At 45.9% G+C, this 16,359-nt stretch overlaps 1 protein-coding gene across 1 annotated transcript in view; it reads left to right on the forward strand.

The window, feature by feature from the left end:
- Window positions 1-310: 310 nt before the first annotated feature.
- Window positions 311-16,359, forward strand: part of igdcc3 (immunoglobulin superfamily, DCC subclass, member 3) — a 66,221-nt gene continuing 50,172 nt past the window's right edge. Inside the window, exons 1-2 of the mRNA XM_066701254.1 lie at window positions 311-585; window positions 8,862-9,167. Of these exons, the coding sequence (XP_066557351.1) occupies window positions 522-585; window positions 8,862-9,167 (370 nt within the window). The 5' untranslated portion in view covers window positions 311-521. The remainder of the gene's footprint in view (window positions 586-8,861; window positions 9,168-16,359) is intronic.

Genomic DNA, 16,359 nt, shown 5'->3' on the forward strand with positions numbered 1-16,359 from the left:
GAAGAGGTTGATTTGTTCACAATCATATATATGTATGTAATGCCTTAAATGTTCTGATGCCCACTAAACACACACGACTATATCTGTGTGTGCGTTGCCTTAAATGATCTGTAATACCGAGGGATTTTTATATCGTAGCGAATATCATATTGGATATCCTACGGTTGTCTTTAAAGTGGTCGGTTCTTTTGTTCCCCAAATGGGGCCTCTGGAGAGAGAGAGAGAGAGAGAGAGAGAGAGAGAGGGAGGAGGGAGCAGGGGAGGAGAGAGGGAGGGAGGACGGCGGGGCTGCTGGTGTGATTGCAGTGTGTAGGGCAGACATGTGGACGCGTTTGCGAGAGGAGGGGATGCTGACAGATCGCGGATAGATGTGCAAAATGGCGAGAGCATATTCGGCATTTCCGAGTCTGCAATTGTCGTAGCTCCGGACTTCAGGACAGACGAGTAATCTTCCATCCACTGTTTTTTTTTCCCCCCAGCGCAAATTTCCTTTTTTTTTTTTTTTTACAAAAAGTGCTTAAATGGCTGGAAAACGCCACTACCCGGCTCCTTGCTTACTTGGATTACTTCTGAGCGCTTTCGTGGGTGAGTGCTGTTACTAATAACTATTACAGCTGGCAGCACCTTTTGGGAGCCGTGCCTTCGCGATGCCCACATGCCTTTCATGTCAGGGGGGTGACAGACACAGTTAGCCCAAAACACTCTGCCCATCAGCCTTGACCAGCTTGACCAGCATGGCAATATGCCCAGCTGCGCCCTGGTCATGCATCAGACTCAGGGTGCAGAAAACATCCTGACAAGAACAAACAAACAAAAAAAAGGTACAGAATACAAATGAAAATAAAGACGCACCTTGCCCAGTGGCTTGTGCACAGACATGCGCAAATAGCGGCGTGTAAACTTCCCTGCGCTGTTGGCACGGTGCGCCAGTAAGAGAGGAGGTGAAATTGGGCATGGGTTTTGTGTTTTTGAATGACTCTAAATAACGATTTTTAGAGCCGTTTAAAAATCGTGCAGGCTGTTGCACTGGAATCAGCCGCATGTGTTCCTGTTGACCATGTCTCTGTTATCACAGCAAGCACATGGGTGAGTGAGTATCAACAAGCTTATTGTCAGGGATCCGTGTAGCAGCGTCTCACACGGAAACTGTCATTGTAAAACATTGTGTCAGATTCAACGCAGAGTTTACTGGTTGTACTGGTGGTAACATCTGTTTGATGTTGCTAGACCCTGGTTATTATATCAGAGGGAATTCATGGACTAAATGAATGATGTAATGTTTTGCAACAGCCATGTCAACGTAATACATATGGTCACTTATTATTATTGGTATAATTGTTGTTGTTATTATGATTCATTGTATTGTATTGTTATTATTATTATAACATAAGGCTGTCATGGTTATTGTTTTAATACAATTCATTCCTGAGGCATCGCTTTTGCTTTTCCTAAACAACAGTATAGTACTTCCACTAATAATAAGTGAACGAGCCATTTTGTTAGCTGTGGCTATTGTGCGACTTTCATTAAGAGACCTGGGGTGTTCATTGATTGTTGGTTTGCTGTGCACTCCCTGGTCCACTGCACTTTACATCTCAGTCGTTTCCAGTGTCTATAGCCCTTTGGTCCGGTGATCAGGGGTATCAGATATAAATGAGACATAACTAACGAGTCTCAAAAGCTGCCCTTTGGACACATTGCTGTATCACAGTGGACGATACCTGTCTATTAAATGTCCGGTGGTGTGTTCATGCACCCTGTATGTAGGGGCAGTAAAATTGTTCACAGTGTCAGGGGCTGGCTGTTTCGGGTCCTTACAAGAGCCATACGATATAGTCAACAGTATTATTGCCCCCTTCATGCATATATTATATACGTGTGTGTGTGTGTGTGTGTGTGTGTGTGTGTGGTGCATTTCAGATGCCGTGCCTTTGAACCTACGTCCTATGTAATGGTTGTGATTTATTTCAACTTGGGTGCTGAAATTCAACATCTCTTCGAGGACGCACAGGCTGCTTTAAGCAGTATATCGCATTGCCGTGTGAGAGACAGTGATTTATAGCTGTGCTGAAATGCACCAGTGAGCCCCGTGTGTCCGGCAGCTCCGCGGCCGTGTGCCGGGCTTCGGTGCGGGGCTGCGGTGCTGCGGGGCTGCGGTGCGGGGCTGCGGTGCGGGGCTGCGGGGCTGCGGTGCGGGGCTGCGGCGCGACTTTGCGCGGTGGAGAGGGACCGTCCCGCCCGGAGCCTGGCTTTAATCGTTTGTTTTATTGGCAGCCCACTAAACAACTGCGCCGCCCATTGCTCTGTCATGTAGCCTAAAAACACTGATTCATGAGAATCCTTAAATTGAATGTGGGACAGCAATTAAACCCGTACACAAACCACACAAAATATGAGATATGTAACATTGAACTATTTTAATTTCATATCATTTATAATAATTATAATAAAAATTGGCAGGAGTATTATTTAGTTACTCAAATTTCAGCAGAGCCGTGAAATTCAATAGACTTGAATGGTGCGTTGAGGCGAATCCATGAGAAGGTGGGCATCCAGCTAAAATGACAAAACGCCTGATTGCTTTGCCACTGGGCTGTTTTGATGCTCTAATAAATCAATCAGACCCATCATGATCATGACTAATAAAGTAAGGAACTCATATTTTCAATTGAATTAATTGCAATCCAATGCCCATTAAATGCTAAGATTCTCCCTAAATAGTAGTTTAAACGCCTAATAAGACTACAATTTGATTTGCCTATATGTGGAGTTATGCAGACCAAGCAACTTCCTTATAATAAAGCCTACTTGCAGCCACGGACTCACCCAGGCATGGAAACACAACAGGGATTGAAATGAAGCAAGTCATCCCAAATCGATTCATCGGCTCCATCAGGCGATATGTGTCTCTTTATTAAAGTTTTAAAGGGTGACGTGAGACAAGCCATGTCTTTTCAATAGTCACGCCATGCCGCTGCCCAGGGAATAGATTTTAAACTGTGTCCTAATAACTGTTTGTCCAGTTACAGCCTGGATGGATATTCTTGAATTCATTTGTCCAGTGTATCATCATTGAGGTCAAGGTGATGTACCGGTCACACTTACCAATAATGGGCATGAATTGAATTGCTATGAATGCCACAGGAGTAACACATGCATGCCTTATGCACTTAAATTTAGGTGTGTTGTTAATCACATGTGTAACAAGGTGAGGGTCAGGGGTCTGCATGTGATCAACATCACAACTCAGTGGAAGTGCAAGAGGCATTCATGGGTTATTGCAATGCTGTGCAATAATGTGCATTGTTGTATTATTGTCTGTTATTGTTGTTGGCGTTCTGTTGCTTTTTAAAAAGTGTTTCTTCAAAGCTCTGTTCATGGTTGCAAAGTTTTTATTGTATTAATGCAGGTGTAATTGTCAAAATGGGACTGTGTTGTTTGTGGAGTTTGCAGGTGTTTTTGCATTGGGGCGATTGACACCTTTGTGAGCCTGACTGCTGTTCTGATGAGCAGATGTTTGAAAAAAAAAAATTCTCTGGCTCCGTGTGTGTGTTGCAGTACGCAGACCTGTGTGTGTGCTGATTTTGTCTGTAATTAAAAAAATGTCAGTGTCAAACTTATGCTGGTGGATGCTGGCATTATTATGTATATAAGTAACACTCTCTGTATGTAGAATATCTAACCATATAACTATCCAGCTAATGACATGCATGCATATATTATAAAGGGGAGAGATACAGAGCTTTGGGGGGTTCTGGATAATATGTCTCTGTGTTGAGCTGCGAAAATAAAGGAGAGAGAGAGAAGAGAGAGGGAGGCTGTGTCCAGATTAAACATCAAGTCCACTCCTCTCCCCCTCCCTTCATTTCCTGGAGTCCTTTGTTGCGAGTGATTGACAGTTTTTGTCTTTCAATGCAAAGGCTGCTTCCCACATCCAACACAGAATGGAGGATGTTCTCTATTGTGTTCAGTAAGAAGCGCCACAATATCGCCTGACTCGAGCTCCTGACGAGCTCGCAGCACAGACCGTCTTCCATCTTACCCAACCCCCCCCTCCCTGGATTGCCCTTCTGTTGTTTCAGAATTGGAGGCTGTATTTGACATCAGCTCCTCCAAGTAAAATCTGCCATTTGATAAAATAGCAGATTCGCAAAACCACCAGTGAGTTGAGCTTCGCAAGCATACATCTTTTCTAATGAGCTGTTTGATAATTCTGCCAAATCTGGAGTTTAGCCATTTATCATCAAAGATTAGATCACACTATATTAAATATCTCCAAGATTGTTTTTTTTTTTTTTCCCTATGGCGCTTATAATTAAACATTTGTCTTAATTTCAGGATACTGTCTTCTGCACTCGCATTGATTGCCCCCCTGAAATTGAGTGACCCCGTCCTCATGGCTTACAAATGCAGTTCATTTTTTCCATCAACCCAATGAGCTGTTTTAACTGAACTGTTTCCAGTGGTTTTAAGTCTTCTTTTTTTTAATCATAATGTGATATGATGGATATTTGATATGAATTCTCTGATGGCTGGAGTGAGATTGTATTCAGGTAAAGCTCTCAGTTAAAAGGTACCACTCCAGTACAGGCATGTAGACAGTCAGCTGAGGATGTTAGTAACTGGACATGACCTTAAGACCTTGTGACCTGACCTGACCTGCCCCATGGTCAGCTGCATCTGATTGAGAGAGTGAGCCAAGCCTTCACCATGTAATGGCCAGGGGGAGGTCCCTCCTTATGCGGGGGGTCCCTATGGAGTCCCTACTTATGCAAGTTCACCTCATGGATCTGTGCCCTGCTCACCGGGTCTCACTGTGGTCTGACCAGAGTTTTAATGTGGTTTCCAATGAGCTCAGCATGCCTTCAATGTGATTTCTTGCACTGGACTGTAAATGAACAATGGTGGATCATAGCAGTGCCATAGGACACCGCTGTAAACCGATACTAAAACACAACAGCAGGGTCCCCCACCTAGGATTGAGTCAAGAGTCAAGAGTCAAGAGTCCAGAGCCCTGATCACTACTGCTCCACATTAAAGAAGAAAAAATTAAAAATTAAAAAAGTAACTTAAGCTACTCTTCCCCTATAGGAAGATTATTGATTCCAAATCCACCTAAGAGAAAGACAGCTCACCTCTGTCAGGGTTAGTTGTCGCTCTGTGGGCTCTCTGGACATGCGTCGCCACTGTGGTCTGGCTGGTGACATTCTGCCCCCCCCAAATACTTTTTTTAAGAAACCAAACCTCATGCTGTGACGGGGAAAATGCTAGCCGGGGAAAAACTAAAGAAAAACTCAAATGACACTAATGAAGAAAATTGCAAGCATTCTTTCCCATCGTTAGGGGAGAAAATGAAAGTGCATTACTTCCACAACAGATGCGCTGAGTGGCGTATGAAATGAATTTCAAATCAGCCCCAGCAGGACAGATGTGTTTTTAAGCTCCCATCTGCGACACTGCGGGGAATAGATGGGTTCCCGAAGAGGCAGTGACTTTAATGGTATTTAGAATAAGTGGTTAATGAGATCTGAAAGTGTTCCCTTTCACTGGTGCATCCTGCACTTGGAAGGAAACTGTGCCATTTAGTTGTGAGTTATGTTGGTAATTTCTTCAATACACATCCCTAGAGTCAGTGTGCGGGAGTTCTTTATATACACGCCAGTGAAAGTACTAAGACTGCAGTGGTCCGTTTTGAATAACAGATTGCATGAACTTGCTGTGCTCCGTGTCAACACGACACTGGAGTGACACAGTGCTGTGCGGGTTTAGACCGCAGCTGTCTTCACTGTGGACAGCCTGTTGCACACTGTGTGTGGGGGACTGTATTCAATTATTGCAGTGTTTGAAGATACCGCTATTGAACACATGCAGTATCAGTCTGCAAGCAAATAATGGTGTCCAGAACCAACTGGAATTGAACTCTGCTCTGTGGCACTGATGCAGAAGGAAACATTTTGGTTTCTATGGAACAGACATTTGTTCCAAAACTGATTCGTCTTTTGTCTCAAAATATAACAGCAGAATGCAGCAACTGTGGTGTGTGGTTGTGCTTCCTGATCAGCTGATTTATAATGAGATTTTTAACAAACTATTCTTGGCTCCTGTGTAGTTTTAAGCTTAAAAAGGCCAGACCTGACCCACAGCCAAGCAATCCCTCGCCATGTAGTCATGTGCGTAAGTGATCCAGCGTGCCACCCGCCAGCCTTGCTGCTTCTTGAGTTTGTATATTTCACTGAAAACCAAAACAAAGCGCTCACTTCATCTCTGCACAGAAATAGCTGCGTCGCTGGGACTATTTTTAGCTGAGAGTTTTTGCAAGGTAGCAGTTTGCTGCAGTTGCAAATCTGTGCGTGCTCAGCTCCCTGCGTGGCGGTCCCTGCTGGAGCGTGTCCCGGGAGGAGTGGAGGAGCAGGAACTGGCGCAGGCTGGGGTCAAGGCCGAGACTGGCGCTGGGTGGCTGTACAGCTACGGCTGACAAGGTAGCCTGGGCTTAGCTCTCACACAGTGCCAGGGTGAAGCGAAATCTGCGGTGTGCAGCTGCATGGGCTGACTGCTCTTATATCAGATTTCGGCACTTCAAGAGGGGCCCTCCCTCTCAGCCTGCTAGGCCGGTGCTCGTGCTGAGGTAATAGAAAACCTGAGGGTGCTTGAAGAATTGGCAACCATTCCTATTTTTTAAAGTGAGCTTAAAGTGGGTCTTTCTGTTCCCACTCCAGCTATGCAGTACAGTGGAGACTGGAGGCTCCTGAGGTTTGAGACGCTCACCTCTCTCTTTGCCTGGCTGCTGAGGCTCTCTTCCTGTCCCCTGGCTGAGATGGAGGGGGTGGGGGGGGTGAATAGTACACAGATTCCACCGTTGTTGATCCCAGCTGCTCAGTCGAGAGCAAGGCCTCATGTAGTGAGAGTGTGATTGTGTTTATGTGAGTCTGGTATCTGGGTTCTGTATTCCTGAACTGGAGTTCCCAATAATGGCACACTTTGGGAAATTCCTCCAGCTTTCTGTACGCAAGCCCAGTGGATGCTTTAGACTGGGATTGTTAGCCTTGTGTAAGCTAATAGAATCACCACCTGCAGAGATCTGTGCACACCGGTTCCTCGTTCACTGTGACGTGCTGTATCCAACAAACCTGCGCTGTGCTGTCTTTGCAAAGGGGGGGGAGGTGCCCTGAGCTGCACTGCCCCTGCCGAAGCAACATTATTGTAACATTTATGACGCATGATTTATTGCAGGAACACAAAGGGAAATGGTGGCCGGCTATCTCACTGGGCTCAGCCACTGTAGAATGGGCTGCGTTAAGATTTCATGAGTAAATAGTCCCTTTGTTAGCGGGACAGGAGGAGAGGAGAGGAGAGGGAGAGGGGGAGCAAGAGGCTGGTGGGGGGGTTGGTGGTTGTGCAGTTCCTGAGAGAGAACGGACTGTAGAAATTGAGAGAGAGAGAGAGAGAGAGAGAGAGAGAGAGAGAGAGCGCTCTGTAGGGTTGTGCAAGTTGACTGAGCGTTATCTGATCTTGACTGCGAACCTGAAGTCAGTGCATTCCGGCGCTGCACCTAAAGGGCATCTTCCTCGGCTCGCTGGAATGCAGGCAGTGACGTCAGTGGTCGTAACCCCTCTGGCTCCAGCCGTGTTCAAAAATGAAGAAGGAAAAGGAGTGAGAGAGAGAGAGTGAGGGAGGGAGAGAGAGAGAGTTTCTTGTTTCTTTTGTATTTCAGTGTGTTTCAATATATGAACTGATTTGCTAACACTGCCAATGATGGTCATGTTGATTAAAGCACCCTTAAATTGAACTGATGGGGAGAGAGAGAGTGAGAGGTAGAGAGTAAAAGATAGAGAGATAGAGTGCAGGGCTCCAGGCAGGGGTCCAGGCGGCTGTAACCTGATCTGTAACTTTGCAGTGTTGGAGGTACTTCTCGTCTGCAATGCTCTTGTTTAACGTGCTCACACAGTGCAAGAGGCTGGCCTGCTCTCAAGAGGGGTTCTTCACCTCATATTAATTATGTAAATCAATTTTATTTCAATTAAAAAATAAATCAACAAATGCATACATTCGTGTAAAAGACATTTTATTTTTGTTTGAATGTATGTATTTATTTATTATTATATAACTATTTAATAAGCCCTTTGTATCGAGGAGCTATGATAATTTTCATTATGCAGACACACAAACTAGATGGCAAATTGAGGCTATGGGAAGAAGGTTGCTGGGGATTTGGTTTTCTTTCTTTCTCCCACTTGGCTATGACCTGTGACCCAAGACCTTACAGAAATGTACAGAGGGTGGGAATGTACACGATCGTATATACAAAGGCATCCTCTGTTTGTTTTTTTAAAGTCCATATTCTCTCTGTCAAAATCCGTTAAGCTTCTGTTAGGGTTAGGAAGGCCATCTTTCACTGTCATATGGCGGGAGCAGCTAATCTTGGTTCATCTGCAGTGAGGAATGAGAAAAAGCACAGGGCATGGCTGCGAAAACATGTGAAGCACGCTCCGTCTTTTAAATCCATGTGATTGTGATGTCCAACTGTTTGTTCAGTCAAAAAAACTTTTTCTGACCTCTGACAGGATATATAAATATGTGGGTGTGTGTCTGTGAATGTGTGAATATATATTTACACACACACTAACTCCAGAGAACTGGTTTGTAACATTAATAATACAAATAGAGAGTTTACAGTAAGATCAGAGTGTGCAGAGATCCCCTGCTTTGGATTGAAGTATTTCAGTTGTGGCAGAAAGACGCAGAAGTGAAAGTGAAGATGATGTATTTGTGCAGACTGATCTGTCCTGTTGTCACTCTCCTCCATGTGTCTGGTGCGTGTGTCCAGTCACTGACGCCTTGCTGTTGTTGTTGTCTTGTCCCAGGTGCGAGCGCTGGGGCCGAGCTGTCCTTCACCATGGAGCCCAGTGACATCGTCGCCGTGCAGGAGCAGCCCCTCATGCTGCATTGCCAGGTGGAGGGCATCCAACCAATCACCACCTTGTGGAGGAGGAACGGCGGCGTCCTATTGGAGGATGAGAACAATAGCATGTTTGCCAATGGATCGCTGCTCATTGGCCGGTTCCAGAGGACCAAAGCGGACGGCTCCTCCGATGAGGGAGACTACGACTGTGTCGCCCAGAACCACTTCGGCCTGGTGGTCAGCCGCAAAGCCCGTGTGCAGGCTGCAAGTAAGTCTGCCCCCTGTCCTCTTACTCTCGGCAGCACAAGTGCAAACACACAAGCAGGGCGTGGGCCTTAGTGTTAAACCCACGCTGGTAACACATTCAGTGATGACAAGCTGTGGGATTGGACGAACAATATGTTTTCTTGAAACGGATCGTAGGGCTTTAAAATAGAAGCTTTTGAGGCTGTCAGGGTGCTTGCATTGTTAACAGTCCCCTGGGGTGTCACTGCAGCGGTGGAGACGCAGTCTACCATACTGTTAGGAAGCCCCTGCTGTTTTCCCTTTGATTGGATTGTTTAATTGCTTAATTGGACGTCTGAAGAACAGTTCCTTCAAAGTCAATGAATAATCTCTAGGACTTGGAGAGGCCCTGCAGTGTTGAAGAACCACACAGGGGAGTATCGCTGCCCCCAGGGGGGACGCATCTCTCCCTTCTCTCTGGAGTTACAGTATATCAGCTCTCTTTCTTTCTGTCTCTCTCTCTCCCTCCCTCTCTCTTTCTCTCTCGCTCTGTGCCACCTCACAGCAGTCTGGAGCACTGGCCTCCAAACTGGTGATTTTGCCGCTCTAGAATTTAATTGGTTTAATCCATCCCCAGCATCACAGTGAGCTTAATTAGTCCAGCTCGAACCTCTGACCTCTAGGACAGGTCTAATGATGCTCAGGTGGAACTCATGAAGCTCGCAGGCGGCCTCAAGTGGATTAAAGGGCTTTGCGATGAATGTCTGACTGGCCAAATAATTGGACTTTAGTGCAAGAGTTTAGTGCAAATAATTGACACAAACACAGAGGCTTTAATCCTTGTGTGTGCCACGGGTCTGGCTAGGTAGGCACACAAAACAAGGCAAGCTGGAGTCTAAACATGCTCCCTCGGGAGGCGGGCACAGAGGCACAAGGACTTGGTCATGGTCCTGGCGCTGTCTCTGCCACCCGCTCGCCCTGCAGACCTCATGCTTGCCCGGCGACTGTGTGCTATTCGGTGCGTGACTTGACCCGACCCGGCCGTGCCCCCTCCCAGAGCCTTGCACCGCTCCTTTAAAGGCCACAGCAACGGCACTGACAGATTGCTTTACCTCTGAATCTGTAAGAGATGAAAATGTCAGACGGTGAGGAGGAGGCATTACAGTTAATGTCAGGAGCTGCTGCCTCCCCGAGTCCTATCTGAGATCACTGCATTTATATTGCCTCCCCTATCACAGGTTATGGTATTTAAAGTCCATTTGCCTGAAGACGTTAAATGGGTAATGATCATCTTTTCTCTATTAATTCCTTGTTATTTTTAGCAGAATGTAATTTGCAGTAATTACAGCAGTGAGGAATTTACCACACTTAAAGGCTCAGGGAGGATTCAGAGAACAGCCCAGAAAAATACATGTCTTTTGGATCACAGTGTTGCACTTTCTTTGTATAATTTTTCGAGTTGTAATCTGCAGCTTTATTCGATCGCTCCCGTAAGTCGTTTCTGTGAATTTCCCAGAATGCCTCTCCATCGCGTGCTTGTGCGTATTCATGTCTGCACTTTGAAATATTCCGGTGCAGAGCGACATCGCAGCAGGATGGAGCCGCCACACAGCCAGAGAGTTAACAAAGGAAAACACATGAAGCTAATATATCGTACATAGTGGCGAGGCTTCTTTCTGCATTCATATATTTTTTAATGACTGTGTTTGACATGAGGAAATCCCACTGGTGTGCTATTCTGGAGCTGTAAGTGTGGTGTATGAGGGCTGAGCTGGGCTGGGGGCCTGGCTCTTGGCTCCGCTGCCTGAACAGAAGCCAGTGTGATTGTTTAATCAGATCACAGCCGTAAAGTCATGGGTGATTGAATGGCAATGCACAGCAAAATAAATCCCCACTGGTATCTTATGGGATAGCTCGCAATGCGAAGGTCAAGAGGAATGCATAGCTTATGCCTGGAAACAATCATTACCCTCAACTTTCAGATGCATTGTCTTATTGCGGAGCCGTACACAAGGGTGCAGCGAAAGGAAATAATTTGCCTTCCCTGGAAAAAAAATTGCTGTTGTATTCACACACACGCAGATGTTGGGACTATCCTTTTTTTCCTCCCCTAACCTTCCCTGATCCTTTCTTCCTCTTAAGTCTGGGTACTGCAGTTTGTGCCGTGTTGCATTATTGCTGAAAGCTAAATCTGTTCATTTTGCCGCATGATTCAGGATTAAAATATTTTATGATTGTAATTTTGTATTCTTATTATTTTAAATCAAAATGCACACAAACAACAGTAAACACACAATGCTATGTTGTTTGTTAGTGGGCAGCCCCTCCTTTTGGGGCAAAGAGTTCTTGCGGTTTGACTGCAGGCTCTTCGGTGATTGGGGGGATTGGATCAGTTTCCTGAATTCTCAGAGCCCATTTGAAGGCTCGACAGCAATCACAAGACGGTGGGTAGCAGGCCTGCTGGACAGTCAGAACCTTTTAAAATGTCTCCAGGGAGTCCTTCTGAAAAGGTCATGCTATAGTTACATTTTAGCATTTTTGGGTTTACGTTAGAAAATCTTTATTTTTTCCTTCTGCAGGAGTGATGAATTTCTCAGAGATGGAGTGGAAACAGCGTCCTTAGCCAATATTCTGGGTAATCCCCCCCACAGACACACACAAACATAAACCTTGTTATTTTATAACTTGTAAATAAAAATTAACTTTATTAAACCGCAATGTTTTTGTGCATGGATATCTCAACTGTAAAAGCAGCAGCAGTGAACGTATTCATAAGCAATGGACAATGATACCTGCAATCTCAGTGGCGCTTTTTCAGCTCCGAGGATTTCAGACAGATTCGTAACACTCCTGCTCCATCCACCCCCAAGACAGAACATAAAAATGTCACTGCTGCATTAATAACCAAATATTTAATACCAGTGACACTTGACATTGGTTGCATTTTGTTCCATGCTGCTTTTTCAACACAGTGAGTGTTAATTCAGATGAAGCCGTCATACTGGAGGAAGGCACGTCGTGTTTCCCAGCCTGATCGGTGTGTTTGGATTGAGACACCCTGTCTGGTGGATGACGACAGATGATAATAGCAGAGGGTGTGTGTGGCGTCTATCTCCAGAATCTCCTCTGGTTTTGGTGTTGTTGTGACACGCAGTCATCCTCCAGTGTCAGATTTAAAAATCCATCCCTCACACACTCACACACACACACATGGGCAGGAGGAGTCTGTGACTCTGCAGTGCTAAGACAGCAGTTGTGTTTTTTCGGGGAAGGAAAGGGAGAGAGATGAGCAGGCGGCTGGTGATGGGTGGTAGCAGCCCTTGGTGTCTCGGCGCTCGACCGTGGGGATTAAAGCAAAGGTCAGGAGCGCAGCGGATGGGGAGGAGGCGGGAGCGCGGAGCTCGGCCAGTCAGGATAGACAGACAGACACACACACTCCAGTAGTGAGGCTGTAATTCTACTCTCCAAAGTAAAGATTATGCAGGTTAAGTAGCATACACATTGCAACCATATATAAAGTTAGTTAATATAAAAATAATAATAATAACTCAAATTCTTTACATTAACATTAAATACATTTGATTTCTCTTCTCCAAATTACATTTTGCATCAAAGTCCAGTCCTCAAGGTAACTCTTTCAGAATGGAACTAATTCTACAAAAATTGTCCCCCCCCAACATAGATTGTATCAGCATTTTATAGATTGTAGAGTTTAATCTTCACATTTTTAACCCAGACTTTCCTGGGGACAGAATGTCGTTCTTCTTTTTGCTGAGCGGTTTCCTTCCTGACCCCAGGCTTGTGACTCCTATTGATTAGTGACTCTGTGCTTGAAGATTACTGATGGTCTGGAGGTCGTGTTCTGACCCCCTGACCTCAGGCAGCGCTTTCCAGACCGGGCTGTCCCTCTTAATCATGTAACCTCTACAGCGCCCACCCGCGCCCCCCCTGCTGAAGTCAAGTCCAAGTTCTTGCATACCTTCTACTTGACCAAATCCATTCCACCTGTACCAGATTAAACAGATAGTATCTGACGTCTCTGGAGCCATGAAAGCCATTGCTTGTGTCCCTCTGACAGGCTGCAGTCTGTGCACCGCCATCCCGCTCTTTAAATTGATGGCAGCTCTGAGGACGCTGGATGCTGCGTCTCCGTAATGATGGTTTAATTTGTTATCAGAGACAGCGGGGCACCAGCCTTTCTAGGGAGGAAGAATAGCTCGCTTTAAGAAAAATAATAAAGCGTTTGGCGGGTTAAGTCCATTCACTGATGTTGTCTATTCAAAACCCATTTGTTTCTGTAATATCCGACTGGCCTGTTAAAATATGGTGATGGTATGTTTTGTGCTGTTTTTTCTTTTCTTCTTTCATGTTCTGCTGACTGTGGTGTGAAAGGCTTTGCATGCGGTGGCTGCTCTTAGCTGAGCGTTTTAAACTGCAATCAATGGCCCATTACAGCACCTGGAGATATGAAGTTGAAAGCCAGTTTGATCTGCAAATCGTTACGTATCATAGAGGTCTTCTATCTACAGTGCACCTTGGGTATTGTAATAATAATAACACCCGACGAAATCCATTTTCTATTTCATAAGCTGTAAGTCAACTTCATTTATTGTAACTCCTGTTTTTTTTTCCGCCATTCTCCTTCTCCTCCTTCCTCCTCCTGGACTGTAGCATAACAAACTGCACCACAAAATTGTGCCATAGAGACACAGTGCAGGTTTTCAAAATGCAGGGTTAGAACCAGAGCCACAGCCCAAAAAGCCTTTGAGAGAGCCGAGTGCTGACTAGGGCTCTTTTATCATATGAGAGTGTTTTAGTCACTTCAGGACTCCTTTCATGTCCTGTAAGCGGGCCTTTGAGACAGAAGAGGTGCAGTCTGGACCTCGCCTTCGAGTCCTGAGGATCAAAGAGATGTATTTTCTTTCTTTGGTCCGGAGTCGCCGGCCTCCATGATCATCCATTTGTCATGTAGGTAACGTCGCGTTCATTATGGGTTTCGGGGTCCACGGCAGCGTTGCAGCCGGCAGCCAGGGCCTGTGATATGAAGGGAGGTGTGATTAGGCCAGCGTCCGCGTGGTTACGCCCCCCCCTCCCCGCACTCACTGCCAGGAGATAAAAAAAAATCCCGGCCATAAATTGTGGCCCTTATTTGCCGTACCCAGTTCCTGGGCTCACGGTCGGGAGCTAATACAGATGGAGCCCCCATCGCCTCTCTCAAAGGCAGGCCGGGCCAGGGAACGCGTTATTTTTGTAAATGTTATCTCTTTGATGGCCCCCCCCCCCCCACTTGGAGTTCCTCATTAGGTTGGGCTCAGCGTGTCACTAGGAAGCTTTTTATCATTTCAATGACCTTACGGGAGGCTTACAGTGGGCCAAGCCGGCTCCTAGTGCTTCTCTGGGTATTGTTCTCTTCTGGGCCTGTCACCAAGCAACTGATAATAAAAGCCCTACAAAATGGCTTTTATGATCAATCGAAAAGACGAGCTTTTCTCCTTTTCTTACCATTAATTGGAAAGAGTTTAAGCTTTGTAAGTTATAATTTATTTTTTTGGTGTCCATTCAGTGTTTAAGACTGTAATTGACCTGGCTGGCTCTTGTATAGATTTGGAGAACCTGATTGAAGTGCAGTTTGGCAGCGAGATTAAACTCTTTGGGGGTGGGTGGGGTTCGGGGGGAGAAGGTAATAAACAATGATCTTAAAAGCATGCAAACTAAAAAAAAAAGAAATAAAAATATCTGCTTTAGTTTTGCAACTGGGAACAAAATAATTCAATGACTATCTAGGCAACTGCTGTCTGCAGAATGATCAGGCCAGTAATTCAAGGATTTATATCAGGTGTTGTGGCAGGACTACCAGACCTCCTGTTTGTGTGCTGTGGATAAAGACTGTGTCAGACAGTTACCAGACCTTATGAAAAAAAAAAGCATATATTTTGTTAAATGCTGTTTTTTAATATTGCAAATAGTCTGAAACACAATGAATGTGAGGAAATTAAAAAAAAAAAAAAAAATATATATATATATATATATATATATATATAAAAGATGAACGTATCGGGCATATACTTTATATATTAGAAATATTCTTCTTCTTATCAGATTCAAATGAATACACAACCAAAAAAAATCTCTCCGAGAGGGATTGCTGCCTCCGTCTGCAGCCAGCCTGACAAAGAAGAGGTTATGTTGACATATAACCATCAAAGCACTGCTACTCATGGGGGGTGGGGGGGCAGTGGAAATTCCTCTGCTGGGGTGCAGGGGCTCCTCTCAGCAGGCCTCCCCAGCCCAGCGTTGATGCAGCCTGGATCACATGCCCGCCAGTGGGCCGCCATCTCGCTGGCATTCCTTGATAAATGCCGTTGCTTTGTCCGCTTTAAGAGGCCCCTCATTACTCGGCTTTGATGTTGCGTTTCGCACTTACCACTGTCACCGAGCTCAATGACTCATTCTCACAGGTCAGGGGAGAGCCACAATAGATCAGAATACATTTGGAGGAAACGAACGGAATTGGCCCGGCAAACAAGAGTGCTAATTAAGGGCCGGGGTAGCCCTGTGCCGCTGGCTCTGCTGCCGAAACAAAGGGTCTGGGAGTAGGAGGCAGGGGCCGGTTCAGTCTTTCTGTTTTTGTTGCTGCGCGGCTGGGCCCAAATCGCTGTGGTATTGCTTGAATCGCTCCAAAACGTCAAAGCTTTCATTTTGGGGAGAAGGTAGTGGAGAAGGCAGGCTGAGGCTCTGTGCCGCAGGCAGGGCCGAAGCTCTCGGACGCCCCAGTCAGCTGGGTCCAGCCACTTGACCGCTCTTCTTCAGGGTCCTGCCCACTTTTATCTTACTGAGCCTCTCTCCTCCAGAAGAAAAGGGTCCATACTGGACTATAGTGGGGCAGCCGATTGTGGCAGCTCGCTGGGGCTAATTTGGCCCTTTAGCACTTCTCAGCAGAGTTCTCCCAGAGTTCAGTGTCATCCCAGTTCATTACGGTGTGAGGAGAGCAGGGGGGCGGTTGGTGGTGGAGCCCTGTCTCCATCTATTAGAGAGACGTGTGGAGCCCCTGCCGAAATGGGAACGGAGCAGGGGCAACGTGCATTCTTGTGCATTAAAGGAAAGCACTCCTAGCACCTAGCACCATCCATCCAGCGGCCTTTGGCAAAGTTAACACATCTTTGTGGTGTAAGGAATGCAGGGAAGTGTTTGTCCTCCCAGACCGAGTTTTTGCAGACATTAGAAGGTTTGTGTGT

Source organism: Amia ocellicauda, chromosome 4 (genome assembly GCF_036373705.1).
Source record: "Amia ocellicauda isolate fAmiCal2 chromosome 4, fAmiCal2.hap1, whole genome shotgun sequence".
NCBI classification, from domain to species: Eukaryota; Metazoa; Chordata; class Actinopteri; order Amiiformes; family Amiidae; genus Amia; species Amia ocellicauda.